Source organism: Labrus bergylta, chromosome 6, assembly GCF_963930695.1.
Source record: "Labrus bergylta chromosome 6, fLabBer1.1, whole genome shotgun sequence".
Taxonomy (NCBI): domain Eukaryota; kingdom Metazoa; phylum Chordata; class Actinopteri; order Labriformes; family Labridae; genus Labrus; species Labrus bergylta.
In genome coordinates this window covers 6950508-6970428 of record NC_089200.1, presented here as the reverse complement: position 1 = coordinate 6970428, position 19921 = coordinate 6950508, and the positions used below count along the sequence as shown (strand labels likewise).

General features: G+C 42.3%; 1 protein-coding gene across 2 annotated transcripts in view; it reads right to left on the bottom strand.

The window, feature by feature from the left end:
* Positions 1-83: 83 nt before the first annotated feature.
* The window catches only part of ddah1 (dimethylarginine dimethylaminohydrolase 1), an 89928-nt gene continuing 70090 nt past the window's right edge, over positions 84-19921 (bottom strand). For both annotated transcript variants that reach the window (XM_065955647.1, XM_020633741.3), the window contains 3 exons: positions 16686-16805; positions 9068-9211; positions 84-2924 (listed from right to left, as the gene is read on the bottom strand). In XM_065955647.1, coding sequence (XP_065811719.1) covers positions 2808-2924; positions 9068-9211; positions 16686-16805 — 381 coding nt within the window. In that variant the 3' untranslated portion in view covers positions 84-2807. The remainder of the gene's footprint in view (positions 2925-9067; positions 9212-16685; positions 16806-19921) is intronic.

The window sequence follows — 19921 nt, the reverse complement described above, 5'->3', positions numbered from 1 at the left end:
GAAGTCTCGTATTCTTAAACATTCTCATTGAAAGTCAAAACTTTAAAAAATTACCCTAAGTTGAAAAAAAAAAAGCAACACAGTTCAATGCGAGATGTTAATTTATTTCACAAAGTAAACAGAAGGCTCAATTTCAAATGACTCAAATCATTATTAATCACAATTTGTTTGGAAAAACCAAGAGACCTGAGTTGGAACAAAAGGTAAAAGGAAACATTAATGACTGACGGGATGAGTGTTGGAGATTACTCCGAGGATAAAAACAAAAACAAAAAGCCCTCAACGAAGTCGGCACACGTGTTCAGGAGCGGTTACATTCAGCCTAGCCAGCTGCAGCCAAAAAATTTATGAAATGTTACTCTAACTTTAAATCATGGGAACTGTACAGCATAGAGGTGATTTGGGGCTGAAGTATAAAAATTAAAAGCCCAAGATCCACTTTTTTGACTCTGTACGCCGTGGCCTCTTATGGCTGAGGTTTCTGGAACTGGACGCTCTGCAAACTATGTTATCACCCTGCACCCGGCCAAACGCCTCCTGTAAAATATACTGCTACTGTCACACTTTAACGGCATGGCCATCACATCTACAGTGTGTCTGCCAGACTGTATGATATCATGGCCATAAATTTGCCCAGATTGAGTATGAGGCAATATAAGAGGGTGGGAGAGAGAGAGAGAGAGAGTGCGAGAGAGAGAGAGTCAGCGTCAGACAGAGAAAGTTTTAAGAGAGTCAGTGTTTACTGGTGTACAAGCCTCTCCTCCCAGCAGGAATTCTTTCCGCGTTTCATCACCACTGCCCGCTTGTCCATACACACAAACGTCTGCAGAGGGAGGCTGAATCACCTCCTGATGTCATTTCCTCAACTTTCACTCACAATCACACTGAGACACAACATGGTTTCAGGAGTGATGGGCTGCAGCATGTACCGTTTCAAATCATTTTACACGTTAAGTGTGCACACTGCCCTCGGCGACAATAGAATTAAAGGCCATAAAAAGCACATCGACTTCCTTTTTAAACTCCTGCTGGCAGAGAGGATTGTGAACACGCATGGAAACACAGCAGACAGGGGCAGTAAGCTTGTCGTGCATGCTGAGTGCAAACTCTCGCTGCAGTCACATTTGCTGGGATTGGATTTAGAGGAGCAGACATCAGATTCACAGCGTGCTCTTAACGGGCAGTTTTGGAGTAAAAGCTGCCAGAGAGGAAAATAAAAAGAGCCAACAACACAGGGCAGAAGCAATGGTGTGAAACTACAAGGCATTCTGATTAGTTTAACAGGTAGGGCAACAGAATTTCAATAAAGGCATTAGGAATTCAAGGAAAAGAGGTTTAACACTGGAACAAAGTAGAGCTTAGATAGATAGCCACCGTCATGTCAGCCATTGTTTAAACGCCCCTTTTGAAGACCCAAATTAGCACTTTGGCCATTTCAATGTTGGCTTTGTGGAGCCAGGAGTGACCACATTACAATAAAATGATGGATATACTTTGTGACGCCCCTCCCATGGCACCATGACTTACAAAGTGAATATTATACCGAATCTCAGAAGACTTTTCCAACAAGCAATTTGGTGTATGAGAGAACGGATGTGTGCTGCACGAGCTTCACCACGAAACCAAAAGGCTACAAACACTTCTTGTTTACATCACAGGAAGCTTTTAACATGCAGATTACAGCTAGCGTCTCTGGCTGGTGGCGTCTCCAATACTGTTACAATCAATAGCAATGATACGTAATGGGCATGAAAAGCAAGAGCACCTCAGGTCTCATTGGCAATACTTTCAATACCAATCACAAAATCATAAAGAAAAATCACAATGACACCCGGCTGCGCTGCATCAATACCAAAAGCCCCTTTAGAAGTCATTTCAAGAACTGTATTTGTTAGACAGTGAGGCCATGCACATTCAGAATTACACAATGCTGAGCTGGTAGTTTGAACATACTGTATCGTCATGACATATATAGTCAGCAATTTAACACACGTTTTAAAGAATCACTGAGGTTTTCAAGTTACAGCAGTATTAGGATTATCTCATTCAACTTCAAAATACAGTTCTTGAAAATCACATTACCAACAAGTAGCATTTGGATAATTTAACCAAATACACACTAAATATAACGACAGTTAAAACTATGCATATAAACAGTATAAACCGACTGTATACGTCGTCTGTATTAGGTATCTAATTCATTAACCTGCATTGCAGATTGTTTGATTGGGGGGGGGCGCTACATATCTCAGATCCATGTGGTTTGGCTGGTCCAGTGCTCTGTTATTTGTGGTTCTTTTTGTAATACATGGAGCAATAAGCACGGATCTACACACAGAACGGGGGCACCACAAGTTCAGGGTTGGGTCTGGGAATTGGGGGTTACCCAATGGCACATGGTCTCCTCCTCTTCTGATCTTAGATCAAACTTTCCCTTTTTCACATTCGATGTTAATTAGATTTGTATTTTAGTGGTACACTCATTTTTAAGTAGCAAACCCTTGAACAGAAATGATTATCCATTATGCATCCTGAAAGCCCGGACTATTGCCTCATAATTGTGTTTTTATGAAAATGTTTTAAATCCAAATCAAGAATCACTTTTTTTTAATTCCTACAGTGACAACACTAACCTAAGATTATCTGCCTTTGTTTGTCAAACTAACTATTCACACAGTTTTTAAGACCTTTAAATGTAAATTAACTCCCTTATCTAATATCCAGTCTAATATGACTGGGGTCCTTGGTGATTGGATTCAGGGTCCGCTCGGTTACCATTACACTGAGAGACCCCCTGGTGAGCGTGCTCAGATGTTGGCCTTCTTGTTGATGAGTACAGAGCAGCAAGTGAGGGCTCCGTCCACTTTCGCCTTCTCCATGTTGGAAACGGGGATCAACATGTGGTCCTTCAACTTCTCAAACACCTGTGGGACACACGAGTGAGAACGTCAGTGGAAAAAGTGACATAATGTCCCGATAACGGCCAACTCCTAAATGTACATCATACATTACATCACCCAGCGTATACCATGGACCAGCTGCTTAAAGATGAATCTTAACTGTTTGACTGAGACCTGAACAAAGTCTCTCTCTGTCCATATGGAAACGTTGTTTACTACTCCAGTAAATAGATGGGGTCTTCGCTACAACTTGACATTGGAGATATTCCTCCTCTGCAAGGCTCAGGCTTTTACTAAGCTAGAAGCCAGAAGGATATCGGTATGCTAGCAAGATTCAAATCGTTCACATTGGGTAAAGTCGACTTAAAGTACATCAAATTTGAAAGTAAGTTTGCTAATAAGACTAGCTAGCTAACTTGCCTCGGCATTTTCTCTGTATCAATGAATTTTGTTCATTTCCTGTGTGCCAGAGCCTGAAGTAGCAAGATGAATAACAAATGGAAAGTTATCCATAGTATCATCAAGTTCAAAGGGGTAGTGTACTTCCTGGATCTTGTGTTACAGGCGCCCTCCTGTGGTGCTCAGAGGTACTGAAGGACAACACCCAGGAACTGATTCACAACAGGCAGTGGGGATTCTAGAGTCTGTGGGGGCCCTCGGCATAAATTCAGTGTTCATTACCGTTATGTCATAAATGAGCAAAATGTGAACTTTTAATAAAGTTTTTACAGATTTTGTACATTAACATATATATATAAAACACATATATATATAAAGAACAATAAAACCCTTCATTTTACCTCCGGGGACTTTCATTTACAACAGTGCAACAAGAGTGAGTGCTGTCAGATGGGACAACCTTAGGGGGGTTCTGTCATTGAAAACTGACAGTGGTTTAAATTCTGTCAGACGTGTGGGGGCCCCCTACTGGCCTGGGGGCCCCGAGCGGTTGCTAAACCTGTGCCAATGAATCAAACAGACTAATTCACAAAACACATGCAAAGGTGTTAAATGCAACCAAAACTGGACTGCAGAGCAAACAAGTGTCTCTGAGGCAGTGCTGGTTGTGCATATTACTACTACTACTACTACTACTACTACTACTACTACTACTACTACTACTACTACATACATACTCCATATTGAAAAGAATCATTAAACAGTAATTTGAGGAAAAACTTTCCCCTTTCTATGCAAATAAGTATCATTGCAAAAAAAAGCGGCCAATTTACAAACACTGGCAGAACCACGTGCCGTTAGAGTGCAGCAGAAATCATCTGCTGAGACCAGCAGTATTTAGAAGACATGTCACGTGCACACTTTCCAGTGATCAGGATAACAATTCCGCCTCTGTATGACTCAAAAATTAATTGTCTGTATGTAAGTGTTGAGCCACTCGACACTTTCACATCTGTGGAAATGGTCTGGAACCGTTACGCACGTGGTTTTGTGAGTTTTTTTCTTTTTTCTTTTCTGAGTTTCTCTTAGCTTGCTCCATTCTGAGAGGAAGCTGTGCTCTAATCATTTTACATGTTTAAGTCTTGTATCAAATTAAACCCTGAAAATGTTTCTCCTACCACCCTAGCGAATCATCTTCATGTGGATAAAACAGTCAAATATCACTAGACCTACAGTATACTTCATGACCCAATACCATAAAACAGTGCAGATAGCTGGAGCAAATGATGCACCATTTTGGACTAGCAGCTACAATCCATTGTTAGTGAATCAGGCCCTTAGAGTTGTACATAACAAAAGTTTCTCCTTCTTCAATTTCTCATCTTTCAGCTTCCTCCACATCAATAAAGCTTTCACTTTGTCTAAACAGTAAACAACATGAAGTTGAATTTCCCCGAATTTGTGGTAATAAGATATTAGCATGAAAAAGAGGAGCATAAATTAGAAAACAGAGGCTTTCACTGGGCCCCTGTTACTATGGTTACTCATTTTAGACACAGGCTGATATGTATGTCCAGCGCTTCATTTTAGAACAGTGAACAAACATTTTTATTTCAAAGGTATCCCATTGTCAGAAAATAATGGCCATCCTGCAGCCAATAAGAATCAGGACAAGATTATTCATACTACAATTAACGTTATCATTCATTTCAAAATACATAAAAGACAAAGCCATGGCATGCCTACCTCCTGTCTCCACCCGCGGGTACTAGGTGTGGGAGCCAGCAGGTATTGGCCAGCCAGCATTACTCTGAGCTAATTAGACGAGGCTGACTAACAGCTCAACCGGCAGTAGTTAAACTGAAAGTAAGAACTTATGCAACACTTTCTGGACGTTTGTTTACCCATCCTGTCAACTTGTAAATGCGCCGTGATTTGAAGCTCCTGCAGCCTGACACAAAATGTGAAGTAGGAGAACAAGCATTCGTGGACGCTTCCTGCTCGGCAAAAACCAAAAAAAAAAACTGAAAAATGATGGGAGTGAGAACTATTACGACATGTTCCAAAGACCCTCGTAAAGTAGTGTGTCACCCTGTGGACATTTTCCAGAAGAAAACTAGTGTTTTCCTACATCGACTTCCAAACCAGGATATTTTTTCTTCTTTCTTTAAACTCTCACTTTAACCCTGCTGTTATACCGAGCGAGGCCCCCGCGGCAAAGTTAGAGGGGCCAACTAAACAAATTCTTATCTCATGATGCAATATGGCTGACGAAGCCACTGGTGATCCAGTCGCCATATTTAAAGACAATGAACTCTTTTACCTTATCACACTTGAGACATTCTGTGTAATGTTGTTAGGAGTCCGGATGAGAGCAGTCTTTGAGTTTGAATAGATCTGCACAATCACATCTATTAAACTTTAAAATATGGGCTCAATGAATTCTCCAATACAATGTTCCCACAGTATTTGGTCCCAAACTTAAGTACTGTGTTCACATTCATGTACAGATAGTCAGATTCAGTCTCTTTCTAAGGTATTAAATGAATTCCAAATTTGACTTGACAACACAAGATGACTTAAGAGATCCCTAAATGGAGTTAATGTATTGGTTCTGGAGCGGTACCACACCTAAACAACACCTTCAATCACCTGACATCGCCTACTTACATGCCGAACCATCCCCCTACACCCCTGTGGAATTCTACGACCCACACTCTCATCCATCCCCCCCTCCTTCTCCATCCCTTCATCTTGTTCGTCTAATTCTAGGCACAGTCTGGGCCGCGATCAGCTCGGGGCAGAATCATGCCTGAGGGGGAAACCACATCCTGAGTCTCCCTCTGCCCTGCAGTCATGAAATCCTCCCAGACCAGCCAACTGACAACGTCCTCTTCCATCATTACTAGAGCCCGACTGATTAATTGGCCAATATTAACATATCCAGTGACTATTGGTTTCGGCTAATTTGATCCCAGATATCGATATTACTAGATTTATGCACAAGTTAAAAAGCATTTCATTTGAGTTTCTCTGTCATCAGCAGAGGGTGCCATTTGGATTACAACTACAGCTGAGTGACCATCTTGTCTTCATTATACTGTATATAGTTTTCCACAAGTGTTTGATAACTGCATTTAGGGGTTAACGCAATATATATAAATGTGTGTATCTATATCTACAGATTGGACATAGATCTAAGAAAGATATCGGCCGATATAGTATTTTTTTCTCCTCCCCAATATTGATATCGGCCTCATAAAGCCCATGTCATATTCTGGTAAAACCTTGTTGAAAACCTTGTGAGTTTTGGGAACCTTGCAGCCTGCCAAGTTGGTGATTTTGCAACCCTGTGTCCAACAAGGTCGATAAGAGCATGTCAAATCAGGTACCACGTGATTGATTTTTACAATCTTTGAGTTTTCAGGGGCAGCATTTGGCCAAACCATCCGAAAAAAAACCTCAGCTAGGCTCCGTGTTCAGTTGGTCAACTCAGGGAAAGTTGTGCTTTTGTGAAACTCCTCCAAAACATCAGTAAATCCCCTGCTGTTTATAGCATCTCTACCTCCAAAGTGTCTCTTGTTTTGAACATTTCCAGCCGAGTTCTCATTACTGCGGTTGAGATTTATATGCTGGACCGGCATGGTCCCACACAGTAGGAACTCCTGTTTTTCACTGGGCTTTCTGTCTCCTCGCTTTCTTTATCTTTAAACTGAGAACTGGCGAGCCGTCGCCACTGCTGCCCATTAAAGATGCCCCCGTCTCCGCCCCCCTCCGACCCCACCACTCTTCTCTCATGACCCCCCCCCACCCCCCCGCCTTTGTTAATGTGGAACTCTTATATAACTCCATAAGCAGTCTAAAAATAGACCGGGGATTAGGACAGCTGATGTTTAGAGTTACAAAACTGCAGAAATCGTGCAGAATGAAGTGAAATCTGGACTCCTCTATAGAGGAACAAGAAAAAAATCCCCCTAGGAAACATGTATGAACTGCAGAATTACTCTACAACATAGCATGGTGCTCAACTCATAAAACACATACCTTACTTACATGCTGTTTATGTTATGTCTTGTCCTCATTTCCCCCCACTTTCTTTAAGATACAATTTCTTAAACATCGGTTTGGACCATAAAGTAGACTCCAGGCCAATTTTCTGCTGGGTCTGAATTCTATAAAAACTGTTCATGGAACAAACCCACATTTCTCAGATTCTGCTCCATATGGTCCAAATGTGCCACCAAAAGAGGAAGCATGAGTTATAGATTTTTATTATTGCCAAGTTGAATTCCCTCAGTCAGTCTCTCAGGAAGAAAAAAAACAAAGCCTCCAGCACGAATGTGAGTCCAAAGATGCCTCATCTTGTGAATTCTTCCTTCTAAAAATAGCAGCTGGAGGTTGGGGTTTCAACCACGGAGTACATTTTGAGGTCTGAGCGCTGTCTCCGCAGATTGTAGGGTTGCTGTGTTCGATCCCGTGAGAATCTTTTCGACTTGTTGTGAAGTGGAGTCACCCCCAAAGGATCAAAATAACACGGTTACCGCTCAGTGTTTTCCAAACCCCAGAAGGCAAAGTGAGACAATAACACGACGTTCCCGGTGGGCTACTGTGGAAAGTATCAGCGAGGCATTTCAAGTAGAGTATGTCTGTGTTTCTAAAAGAAATACAGGAACATCACGTGTTCATGCAGTGATTTGTGTCCATGTTGTGAGATGGCTGTAGACAGGTTTATCAAAAACAGCATTCAACAATTAACACTTTCACAAAGAGGACATGCTTGGAGGATAGTTCCTAAGAAAGCACAGAGGGCAACAATTCAACTGTTCGTCTGAATTAGTCTCTTCATCCAAGATTTCTTTTTGAATGCTCCAATAACAGAATCCTGAAATCCTTCCAAGTGAGTAACCAGACATCAAGAGTCTTTTCTTTTCCATCTAACACTCATATATTTGACTTTTATCATTAAGTAGGGACACTATAAAAACTGCATTAGCATACGAGAACAGTCACAAGTCGAGTCCGTCAACATGTTAGCAAGTGGCATATTAACACATCCATGCAAAAACAGGGAAAAAAAAACATTAGTATCCATCTTTATTTGTGAGATTATTCACCCGACAGCTACGTGTCTGTCCCTGGAAGCTGTGGTTAGAAGTCTAAACATCCTGAAGTGAATTATCTTAGCTCCTTAGCTGCTTAATGCTCCACTTTGTTAACTAGCTAGCAGCTAACTTTGCTAACCTGTAATGGAAGGTAGGACGAGGGTGCTGTCAATGGGGGGTGATTTGGGAAATGTCTAAGAAGGACACTAAAGAGTGCAGCGAGATTGAACTAACAGTAAAGTGGCAGGCCCTTTCCAAAATAACAATCAGAAAATTATATGACATTGGTTATAGCAGCTTTAAGGACTTTTTTTTTTTTTTTTTATTCAACGTGGGGAAAAGAGTCTGAGTCATGCCCACAAAACACCTCTTCACATGAAACTACAGGTTCCTTTGTTTAAAATAAAAACACACAAACTGCTGCCTGTGGTTTGTGTTGAACGACCACACTAGTTCTGCAGGGTTTCCCTCTCCAGCCACTTTGTTTGTCTCAGAGGTCTGGACGGGACGCAGAGCAACAAAAGAAAGGGATCTTTAAATGTTAGCCACTGAACCAGCCTGCCTGTCCCTGACGCTGTTGGTTCCTCCCAAAGGACCTCAGGATTGTATAAACGAACGTGTGAGACAAAGTCAGTGTGCATGGATTCGCAGTGAGCCGAGCGTTACCTTGACACTCTCTGGAAACTCCTCTGTTGTGCTGTGCAGAAGCACATGGCCTTTATCGGGGAGGTTCATGTAGATGCAGTTGGCAGCGAGGTCATCGGGCACAGTCAGCTTGTCATAGCGATGGTCGCTCATCTGCTGCATGATCTACACCCAAAGATAGAAGAGACATTTTGATAAATAAACAGCATGCAGGCTGATGGAGTCCACAGAACTGTAAGACAGATTATCAGGCAGAAGACTGAAATACCAAAGAAAGAACCACATCTTTTTGGACCGAATCGCTCTCTCTCTCTCTCCGTCTGGGGGGCTTAATGGAGAACACAGGAGCAGACGGACATTCCTCCTCAGCAGATGTCATGTTATTTATGTAATCTGAAGGAGGTGTATAGGTGGGACAGACGGCGGGGGGAGGGGCTGAGAAGACGCCCATGTTGCCAAGTGGAAGTCAGGGGGGTTGGAGGATGTTATGACCAGAGGAGAGACAGGTGCCTCTTAATGTTTATGAGAAGAACATCTGCGGACGGATACCTCCGAGACGAGACGAGAGAGGGGAGGTGGAAATGTGTTAAAAAAGAAAAGAAAAAAGGATGAAGAGTCAACATTCGGGGAAAGGTATTTTTGGAAGTGAGATTTTCACCAGATATAGAGCTACTCTGTTCATTTTCTTTTGATCGTTTTCCCGTACTAATTTGTAGAATAAATAATAAAGAATACAGATTTTATTTAACAAATGTCATACAAATGCATAGTATAAATGGGGAAAATAAGACACATTTGATTAAAACAAAAATACAGCTCAAAGTCAAACACATGGGTTGTATGACAGGGTGAACAAAACCTACCAAATAATAATAAAAACAATTCATGACATCATTTAATGTATTTCGTAGGCTGGCTTTCTGTTAAATGGAGGTTGTAAGGTGGAAGTGAGAAAGACAGAATCCCTATTTTTTATGTGATGGATACCTCCAATGAACCAGCAGCAAATAATAGCAGTGTTTCTGGAGGTGAATGTAGCATTGTCATCGCCTTTTGAGCGCTTGGCATACAAGGGGAATTGAACAGGCCTTAAGTGGGGTGGTAGGGTTTCAAATTTAAGACCTTTTCAAAACCTGTACAAAGACAAAATGACGCCAGTGTTGCACCACACATCTGGCAAGTTGTCCCTTTTTTCATCTTTATACAAAATGATGATTGGACTGGCATTTCCCCATCTTCTCCCTCTGTCTCCTGTTTGTAGTTTGTGAATGTGTTCCTAACACGCAAGAAAATGAAGCATTGTGCAAGAGATGAATTTAATGCCATTTATGGGATGACAGAACAGCAAAAGTGTGTGACGTCTTCTTGACATATAAAGCACAGAGGAGTTGCTGTGACTGTGTGATATACGAGTACAAGTATGGGTGGAGGATGTGTGGTTTGTATGAACAAAAGAATTAAAATGTTTTGGTTTTAACTCCCACTGACTGGCTGCAGGGAAGAGCCGGGCCATCAACGGGAGAGTTTTAATGTCTTTTACCAACTGGTCCAACCCAACAACAAATGTGCTGTTGTGATTACTCTGTTTGGGCTTTCCTGGGAAAAATCTATTCGGCACAAAGGAAGTGACACATTTTATTTCTCTGGCAGCAGCATCGCTGTTTGGTGGAAATGAATAGAAGAACAATTGTTTGGTTAGTAAGAGCATTAAATCCCGTCATTAAATAGAGTCCCCGGGGAAAAAAATTATCACAAGACTGGACACATTAAATGGAGCAGCGATCTGTGGGAAGTGCACTTAAAAAAAAACAACACAATACTGATCCAACAATGTACAAAAAAAAAGAAGAAAAGTAGGCATTACATCAGTAAAGTAACTGAAAGAGCCACTAATATTTCCATCCAGCCATCCATCATCAATACAACTTTTCCCATCCAGGGGGGGCGGGCTGGAGCCAATCCCAGCTGTTATTGGGCAAGAGGCGGGATACACTCTGTCGCCAGCCAATCACAGGACTGACATATAGAGACAAACAAACAGACATACCTAAGGGCAATTTTAGAGTCTTTGAGCATGTCTTTAGACTGTGGGAGGAAGGCGGCGTACCCAGAGAGAAACCACACATGCACGGGGATAACATGCAAAATCCAGTGAGGGGTCCTGTATGCAGGGATTCGAACCATGCACCTCCATGCTGTGACGCAACAGCGCTAACCAACGCACCACCGTGCACCCAGCTACTAATATTTTCAACATTTAATTGCAATAACTAATTTCTGCCTTTAAAAAAGGAGCCGACCTCCCGTTTTCTGCACAGGGCTGCAGGGTTGGAGCCCAGTGTGTGTGTGTGTGTGTGTGTGTGTGTGTGTGTGTGTGTGTGTGTGTGTGTGTGTGTGTGTGTGTGTGTGTGTGTGTGTGTGTCGCGTGTGTGTGTGTGCGCACAAGACTGTATTTGTGTAACCCGACCAGACAAATTCCCAGGTCACATGTGCGTGTTTAAGGTGACTGCAGCAGCCCCTAAAATGAAAACACTGTCCACGTGCGTGACCGCCAACACCGCCTCTCTCACACACACACACACACACACACACACACACACACACACACACACACACACACACACACACACACACACACACACACACACACACACACACACACACACACACACACACACACACACACACACACACACACACACACACACACACACACACACAGGGATTAAGAGTGGCAGAGAGAGGGAGAATAAACGCTGACTGACTCCGCCAAGAGATCACAGAAGTTTCTGCTTCACTCAACGTCGCTCAAACATCTGATTTCCTCAATAAAGAAAGGGCAGGGGAAAGCAGTTCGGGTGTGGAAGGGAAAAAAGTCTGCGTGTAAAGTTCTGATCCATGAAATGCAATTAAATCCTCAGAAAAAAATCACCTGACTAATGGAACAGTTGGGTCTCTGTTCATCGTCAGCGGGTGCAGACGGTCAATAAAAGGTCAGATAAGAAGCTTTTTGAAGCGGTTTTAAATACAAACGTTACAAAACAATACTCAAGTTAAGGTTATCTTTGTACCTGAATAATTTCAAGCAGTTCTACATGAGACTCTCAGAGGATTTTGCTTTCATCAATCCACCTTCTTGGAACCACTAATATGTCTTAAATTTGAGCCTCTTTCTGCTTGTTCTTCTGCAAAGTCATCCTGGCCCTTGACCAAGCATGAAGCTCCAGCAAATCCATCCGCAGCAGCAGCAGCAGCAGCAGCTTCCTTCTGGACAGTGGCTGAGGTCCAGATAATCCACAGAGTGTTAACTGGGCAGCAGGACGTGTACAGTCATCGCTGCAGAACAAAATATTTACTGGAAGGCAATAAAACCTTCCCTGCGCAATGACAATGTTGACCAACTGACAAATAAACAAAGAAAATCTACCAAACGTGAGGCCGTCTACCATTGGTCATCAGTACAATCCATCTGCTATGAATATGTATAACACAGTCATCCTTGCCGGGAAGCCTTTAAAACTTTTGACAGTATATCTTTTCATTGAGGAGCAACAGCGGCATGTTCCGAAAAGACAAATCCTACCAGAGGCTGCCTCCAAGTCTAGAGGGGAAATGAAACTCAAATTGCTTCCTGTTTATGTACAGTAAGTGTTTGTGTTGTTGCTCCTCGACACCCATTTCACAGAATCGCTTTATGTGGAGTCTTTATTGATGCACCCTGAGGTATGGGAAACGATGAAGAGGAGGGGAGCATCCAGAACAACTTCGGATAATGTTGAGAAAAACACTTCAGAGCAGTGCCCGAAGACTCTTTACATTTTTATGACCCCTCCAACCTCCCCCTTGTGCGTTAACAACATGCAACAATTCAGACACCTTATTCTGTACAATGTGTGAGACGTGTCTGTTTAGCTGTCAGCTGCTACGCTGTGATTCAGCAGCTGAATTAGGGACTTGATTGGAAGGGAAACGAATGCCCAAGTTTATATGGCCTTTCCCTTGTGTTATCCTTTTGTACCAACAATTCACATGAATCTGGCATGGTCAGTGTTCCCGCTTTGATTGTAAGTAGAATTGGCTTTTTAACGTTTTAATGCTTACTAAGTATTGAAGAGAGTGTGAAGAGTCTGAGAAAGAGAGGAGGAAGCATGGCTCGAAATGCCATCCAAAGAGCCCATCAGCTGTAATCGATCTCTACAGTGTGAACAGATGTCAGCATATAAGTGAAATTAAATATGTAGATGTTGTCTTTCACCTCCAACACATTCGTTTAAAACGATTAACCGTTTAAAACGTCTAAACGTCAAAGAGAAAAGGTGTCTTTGGCGGGATCATCATAAGCCTTGTAGGAAAATCTGCTAGTTACAGCAGACTTCCAGGAATATGAGCTGTTGATCCCAGAGGTTGCATCATCAAAAAGGATATGGCCAAAAAAGACCGATACAAAAATAGAAACATTCAACATGCTGTGACAAAACCATTCTATTTTCGTCCCACATCGTAGTGATGACAAGATTGGTTACTTTTTTATTTTGTTATTTTGGATTTGATTTTGGGGCTTTTTGTTCCTTTATTGGAAGGCCGCCCACTTCGAGGAATACAGCCTCTGTACGTGGGGCATGTACAGAGCCCCCCCCCCCCCACGAGTGGTTATTTGAAGTTAGCTGGATTCCTGTTGCTCACCCACTGCTCTGTTTCCCGTCATATTTCCAAGACAAATTTAACCAAGGGGACAAGGAAGTGTATCGCATCATGTCGTAACAATGTTGGTGTTCAAGAAGTGAGTCTGCAAAGTTCTCGTTTTTCAGCCACTTAATAAATATCTCTAGTCAGCTGACATTACAGGTATAATCTCTTTCAGTGAAAGTGTCATGGTTAAGGCCTTGTACACACTCACAGATGTTGACATTTTGGATTGATTGACAGCTCCACTGCCCTGTTACATTTGTTTTGGTAGTGTGACTTGTAGACCTGTAGTCACACTTGTCGGTGCTTAGAATGTATTACATCGCGACTATCTGCACATGGCCTTTCATTTAGCTCATTCACTAACTATGGAATTAGATTTTGTCATAAGCTGCGCCCAAAGTCTATTTATATCTACGGCTGTTGAGCTATAAATACTTAGATGCTGCTGCTGATCACAGGAGCAATACGTCTATTCCTAATGAATGTCACTGTGAAGGCAGGAGGTCTATCCACAGTTCAAATATTCATATCTCACCAAAATAGGAATCAATTTTCAAGCAGATTTTTTGTCACACATGTATTTATGATCTAGGGTACTTCAATTACAAATACAGGTTTTCATATTGAAATGCTCAAAACTTATTTAAGTATTATTACAGTAACATTACCGTCGAGAATCACAGTATTATACAGAATTCGACCCATCTCACAAGCCAGAAAGCAGCATCTATGTGTGTACATCTATGCTGTTAAGCTAACTCAGCATTAGCCAACGCCTCGCTCCGTTTCCGGTGCCAACCTCTCATCCCAAAAAAGGGGATTTCTTACTCCAAGTAGAAAATAAAAATGGTTATGGCCACAAAAATGATCTTGAGGAATTAAAAAGGCAGTTTTCAAACCCATGGGTGACATCATGGTGGCTATAACCAATATTTACTCAGTCTTTGGTTTGCACAAATCCTGAGGTAATGGTCAAACCCTGACCAGTAAATACTGACCTCATGGACCAAACACGGGGCTGAGTAAAGGGGGACGGGGGAGCTAGAGAGTTCCCTGTGAGTACCACTACAGGGAGGGAGCTGTGTGTGAGAAAGAACAGGGAGTGGGGTGCCGCAGCCTCTGACAGAGACGATATTTCTGTATGATGACTTCATGAGTGAAGTTTGGCAGTGACAGCGGGGCAGATGGATGACGAAACCCCATCCGGTCACGGTGCGTATCCTCATCCCTGGGTGAGCTAAACACAGACGGGAGACTACACCTGGTCTAAATATATACACATTATGAGCACTGAGGCGTACTGTGAGAGAAATCTATTCAGGGAAATCCCAGAGAACGACGGTGTCAGAACTGCAACAGGAGCAATCGCAGCATCTAAACCCTCAGGAAAATATCCTGTAACAGCAAAATCGAAAACTCCCTGAAGACAAACTGAATTAGTCCGGCTCCGACTTTAATTTGTACATATTGTCTCTGTCCAAGGCTACACAGCTGTAAGAGCTGCATCCCCATCCAAAAATCCAAAAAAAAAAAAAAAAAAGCAGCATTCATGAGATCTCACTCTCCCCCACAAAGAGAGCATTACCTAATCACAAATACAGGGTCGTTAAAAGTGCTTTTAAACAGGAGCTAATTGCTGCAGGAGAGGGTGATGTAAGCCGTAATTAGAAAGCGAGCAGCCTGTCATTAAGTCGCGCTTATGGCCACTCCTCGCTCCAGTAGATAATTACCGGGGCGATCAAACAGGCAGGAATCTTAATGAGTCGATGCTGGTATACAAAATCAATTAGCGTGTGTGTGTGTTTATTGATGGATTTCTTGAGTTCTTGTGTACACTTCGGGTGATGCAAACAGACTTATCAAAACCAACAATCTGACCTTATGCTGCTGTCGAATACTCGGCTTCATTAGGATGTGCTGCCAGATGGTCTGCTTTTAATTGCCCCTGAGATACTCAGACTCTTACTTCATATAAAAAAAAGTAACCTTTTGTGGGACTGGGCCAGTAGGGGGAGATATAACACTAGAAGGTGCGTGAAAAGCTCTGCCAAGCGAGGTTCTGTCAAGGCCAGGGCTGTTTTTTTTTTTTTTTTGCCTGTGTGCAGTCTTCATACTTATGTAATTAGTTATATTACATATTCCACCACATTTCACCCATGTGTGCAGTCCAAAAAAAAAAAGGTTCCCACACAGACGCACGTGTTGATGTTTGGGGCTTTTAGGGATAATTCCATCAGAGGGATGGGCTGAGATTTATCTCTCCCTTTGTGAAAATCTGTCTCTGTCAGGGTGTGAGCTGCCTCTTCTTCATCTTTGTGTCGAGTCACTCGGATTTGTTATTTCGTTGCGATGGAGCTCGAGGGTTAGGGTTAGGGTTAGCTCGATCGATTCTTTTCAGTGCAGTAATGAGCTAAAGCTGTTTAATGGCAGGACAACACATTCATAATTGAAGCTGGAGTGGGAGCGCCAGGGGCAGTCCCCTCAGATTAACCAAGAATATGAATTAATGCAGGAGGATTAAGGTGACAGGTGGTTTCGATGTGCTCTGCAGTGGGGGAGCAGCGATCCAGCTGTAGAAGCGAGGGAGTCTGCTCTGAATCAACACGTGTGATGTCCTGTCTTGTAGTGTTTTTCTTTCGGGAATACTTTGCAGAGCAGGAGAGCGAGAGAGAGCGAGAGAGAGAGAGAGAGAGAGAGAGAGAGAGAGAAAAGCACAGGGCTGTTTGTACCAACATAGAGCCAAGAGTCAACCCGAGAATTAAAAAGAAAAAAAAAAAATCAGCTGCGTCAATGTGCGTCATAGTTGTGAAAACAATGCCTCTACATTGATTCAGGGGTATCTATGACTACAGCTGGGGGGGGGAGAATAGCAATAGAGTAAGTGATGATACTTTTACAGCACATACAACATACACACAGACACAGAAAACAATACATGAATAGTCCTTACTTTGAGAGCTTTCTGTGCATGTTCACTGGAGCCGATGACGATGAGGCCCGGTCCCCCCATACTGCAGAAGCTTTTCAGGTGCAGACCTTCCAGCACAGGAACGGTGGACACTGCATAGTCCTGCAAAACACGGGAAAACTGGTGAGAATATGATGAGCTTTATGAACAAAGGAGAGGTTGTAAAATATGTTTTCAATTAACCAAACCTGTCTCTGGGGTCATTTTTACTGGAATTACATTTGCTATGAAGTAACAACAGTAGCAGCCTGCACCTACAGTCCTTTATACACAGAGATATACACAAAGCTCTTGACGAACTGTTACATCGCGCCCAACTGTCAATCATATCAGCTACATGCCTAACTATGGATAACGTGTATCATACAGTGTGTGCCATTGATGACAATAACTAATCAGACCTATTTGGTTTTTTGTACCAGGCTGTAAACATCTTAATTTATGCTGTAAAAACGGCTTTTTTGCCAGTCCATTGTATCTGACTTCCTGGGTTCCTGGAGCCAGCCTCAAGCGGACAATCGACGAACTGCAGGATTTTGCACTTCTGCATTGGCCTAATTTTTGAAGACCGGAGGTTTCAGCTTGGTTTGAATACACAGAATACACACATGCACAAACAGCACCTTCTGTATGAACATGCATTAATGGAGAGATGTCAGAGTGCAGCTGCTGAACAGGGAGAGTGCGCCAGAGCTGTTGGATGATCCTTCCATTGCCGATCTCAAGAGCACTCTGGAAGTGACCAGGCATCTCTCCAGAAACAAGTCCAACTTCCATACTCTGGTCCGTAGCGGGACTTGAACTGACAGTCCTCCAGTTCCCAACCCAAGTCCTGACACAATGAGCTACTGCCGCCCCACAAAGAATTCTCCATAGTGATGCAAAGGACTGATGTCTGAAGTCGAGCTCTGCGATGTTATTCTTATTCCAAGCCTTCAACAGCTGACTCTGGACTGACCCCTTCATTAAAATGCCAGTTGAAACCCTCACAAGAATTAAAAGTTATAGCATAGCAGACCCTGCTGAAATAACATCATTTAACCACCAACTTTGTTTGGATTTGATTAACTGGAATGGCAGAACTTCCCACTTTGAGTTGATTGATTGAGCGTTTGGTACACAGTTTGTGACACTTAGACATACTGTAAGCCTTTGGAGGATTACATAAACCAGAGTTGAGTCCTACAGAGAGTTATAAAACCTGGAAGTGATACAGAACTGTTCTTTGAATTATGATGGGATATGAAACTTTAAGCTTGCCTTCCAAGACCTTTCCTTCCTGAATCTATGCAACAACAAAAAAAACGTTTATATGGCCGCATAAATTCTGGTTTAGGCCTGACAAAATAACTTCCATCTGACATCCACGTGTTTTCTTAATCACATAATATGTTTTTGAATGTCTTTTTATAGCTTAAGCTTGATCGAAAATGAAGAATTATAGTGTACAATTTTCATCGTAACACGCCACTGTGACATTTTCCATTCAAGCGTATGTAGACACTTGTCAGGGTGGAATTTGTACGGCTTCATTAGATCAATTAAAGTGCAGCCATTCACTGGAATAGCGATTGTATCTGAATAACAGACGAGCACTTGGCAGGTCATTATGCGAAAAATGTACATAACTACATCCTTGATTTTTTTCCTGAACTCTTTTCTTGGCGCTTGTTAAGGAGATAATAAAAGATCACCGGGAGTTATGTAATCTGAACTTTCTCGCTTCCTTATCCACAAACAGGAAGTTGCCCTTGGAGTGTAAAATTAGAAAAGTCATACTTGTCTCCTTATCATGATGAATCCCTGAGGGCATGAAAGAAGAAAGAGACCCACTTCTATCCGCACTGAAAGGCTGCTCTTTTGCAACGTCTGGTCTTGACCTGAACGACCTCCATACTGGCGCTTCATTTCACTCCTTCCCAAACGTGCTCAGTCAATCAACATCCCCATCTGGCCTGACCTCCGCAGAGACCACGAAGCAAAGGGCTTCAACATCTGTACACATTTGCCGAGTGATAAACAAACCTGGCAACTAAATGAGCTTTAATTTGATAATGAAAGGAAAAAACAACAGCGATTAGAAAAATCAATCTGATACAAAACGGAAAAAAAAAAAAACAATAATGGACGCTCAAATGATTTTTCCTAGTGTCGTTTCCCAGAGACGCATCATTAAGTCCTGACTTATCAACGATAACACAAAACACTGAGGAATCCAGGATGAGGAATTGGAACCAGACACAGATGGAAGGTGGAAGCACAACAATGAGGGCCTTTCAGGTTACCGTGATGTGTTGAACTCTTCATGCACCCCTGAACTCTCAAGTCAGCCTTTTGATATTCTCTCTCAGAGCAAATCCAAAATGCAACACACACACACACGCACACACACAGACGAGTATGCAGTGTGAAACAGTAAACATGAGAGATAGAATCAGTCTGTGTGTGTGTGTGTGTGACCCTCACTCACCCTGTTTGTGGGCTGCATGCCTAAATCATCAAACTTTGTCTGAATATGTTGTCTCTGAGTGTGTGTGGTGTGTTTGTCTTAACAAAGTGATGATTGATGAGGCTACAGACTACAGTCATTAACTACAACACAAGTTATGAAGGAACAGTTTGAAAAACACTTGAAGAAGTAAGGATTGAAATGAATGGGACTGAAACACTAATGTAGACTTTTAGGTTAAAGATAAGACTGGTGATCGTTATGTATTTATTCATTCTGCAGCTGTGAGTCATGGTTAACAATGAGTATGGTCTAAGAAGGATATAATGGTTTCACCTGCTCTTTTGTAAAGCACCTCGAGATGACACTCGTTATGAATTATTATTCCTTCCTTAAAGAATTTGAACAGCACAACCTTGAAATTAAAAAAAGAAGTTTGTAGAAAAAGGAGTGATGAATTTCTTTTTAATGGTTTATTTGGGTGCTCTTTATGCCTTTATTTAGAGATGGAAAGGGGATAGAGTCGGAAGAGAGAGAGTGGGGAACGACATGCAGGGAAGGAGCCGAAGGTCGGATTCAACCCTGGGCCGTCCGCTTGGAGGACTAAAGCCTCCGGACATGGGGCGCACGCACTAACCACGAGGCTACCGGCGGCCCCTGAGTGATGAATTTTATTAATAACGTTCATGTGTTTCTGATGGTGTTCTACTGATAGCTGCCTTTAACATAGGAAAACAAAAAAAAGAGACTTAAACTGAATCAATCGCTG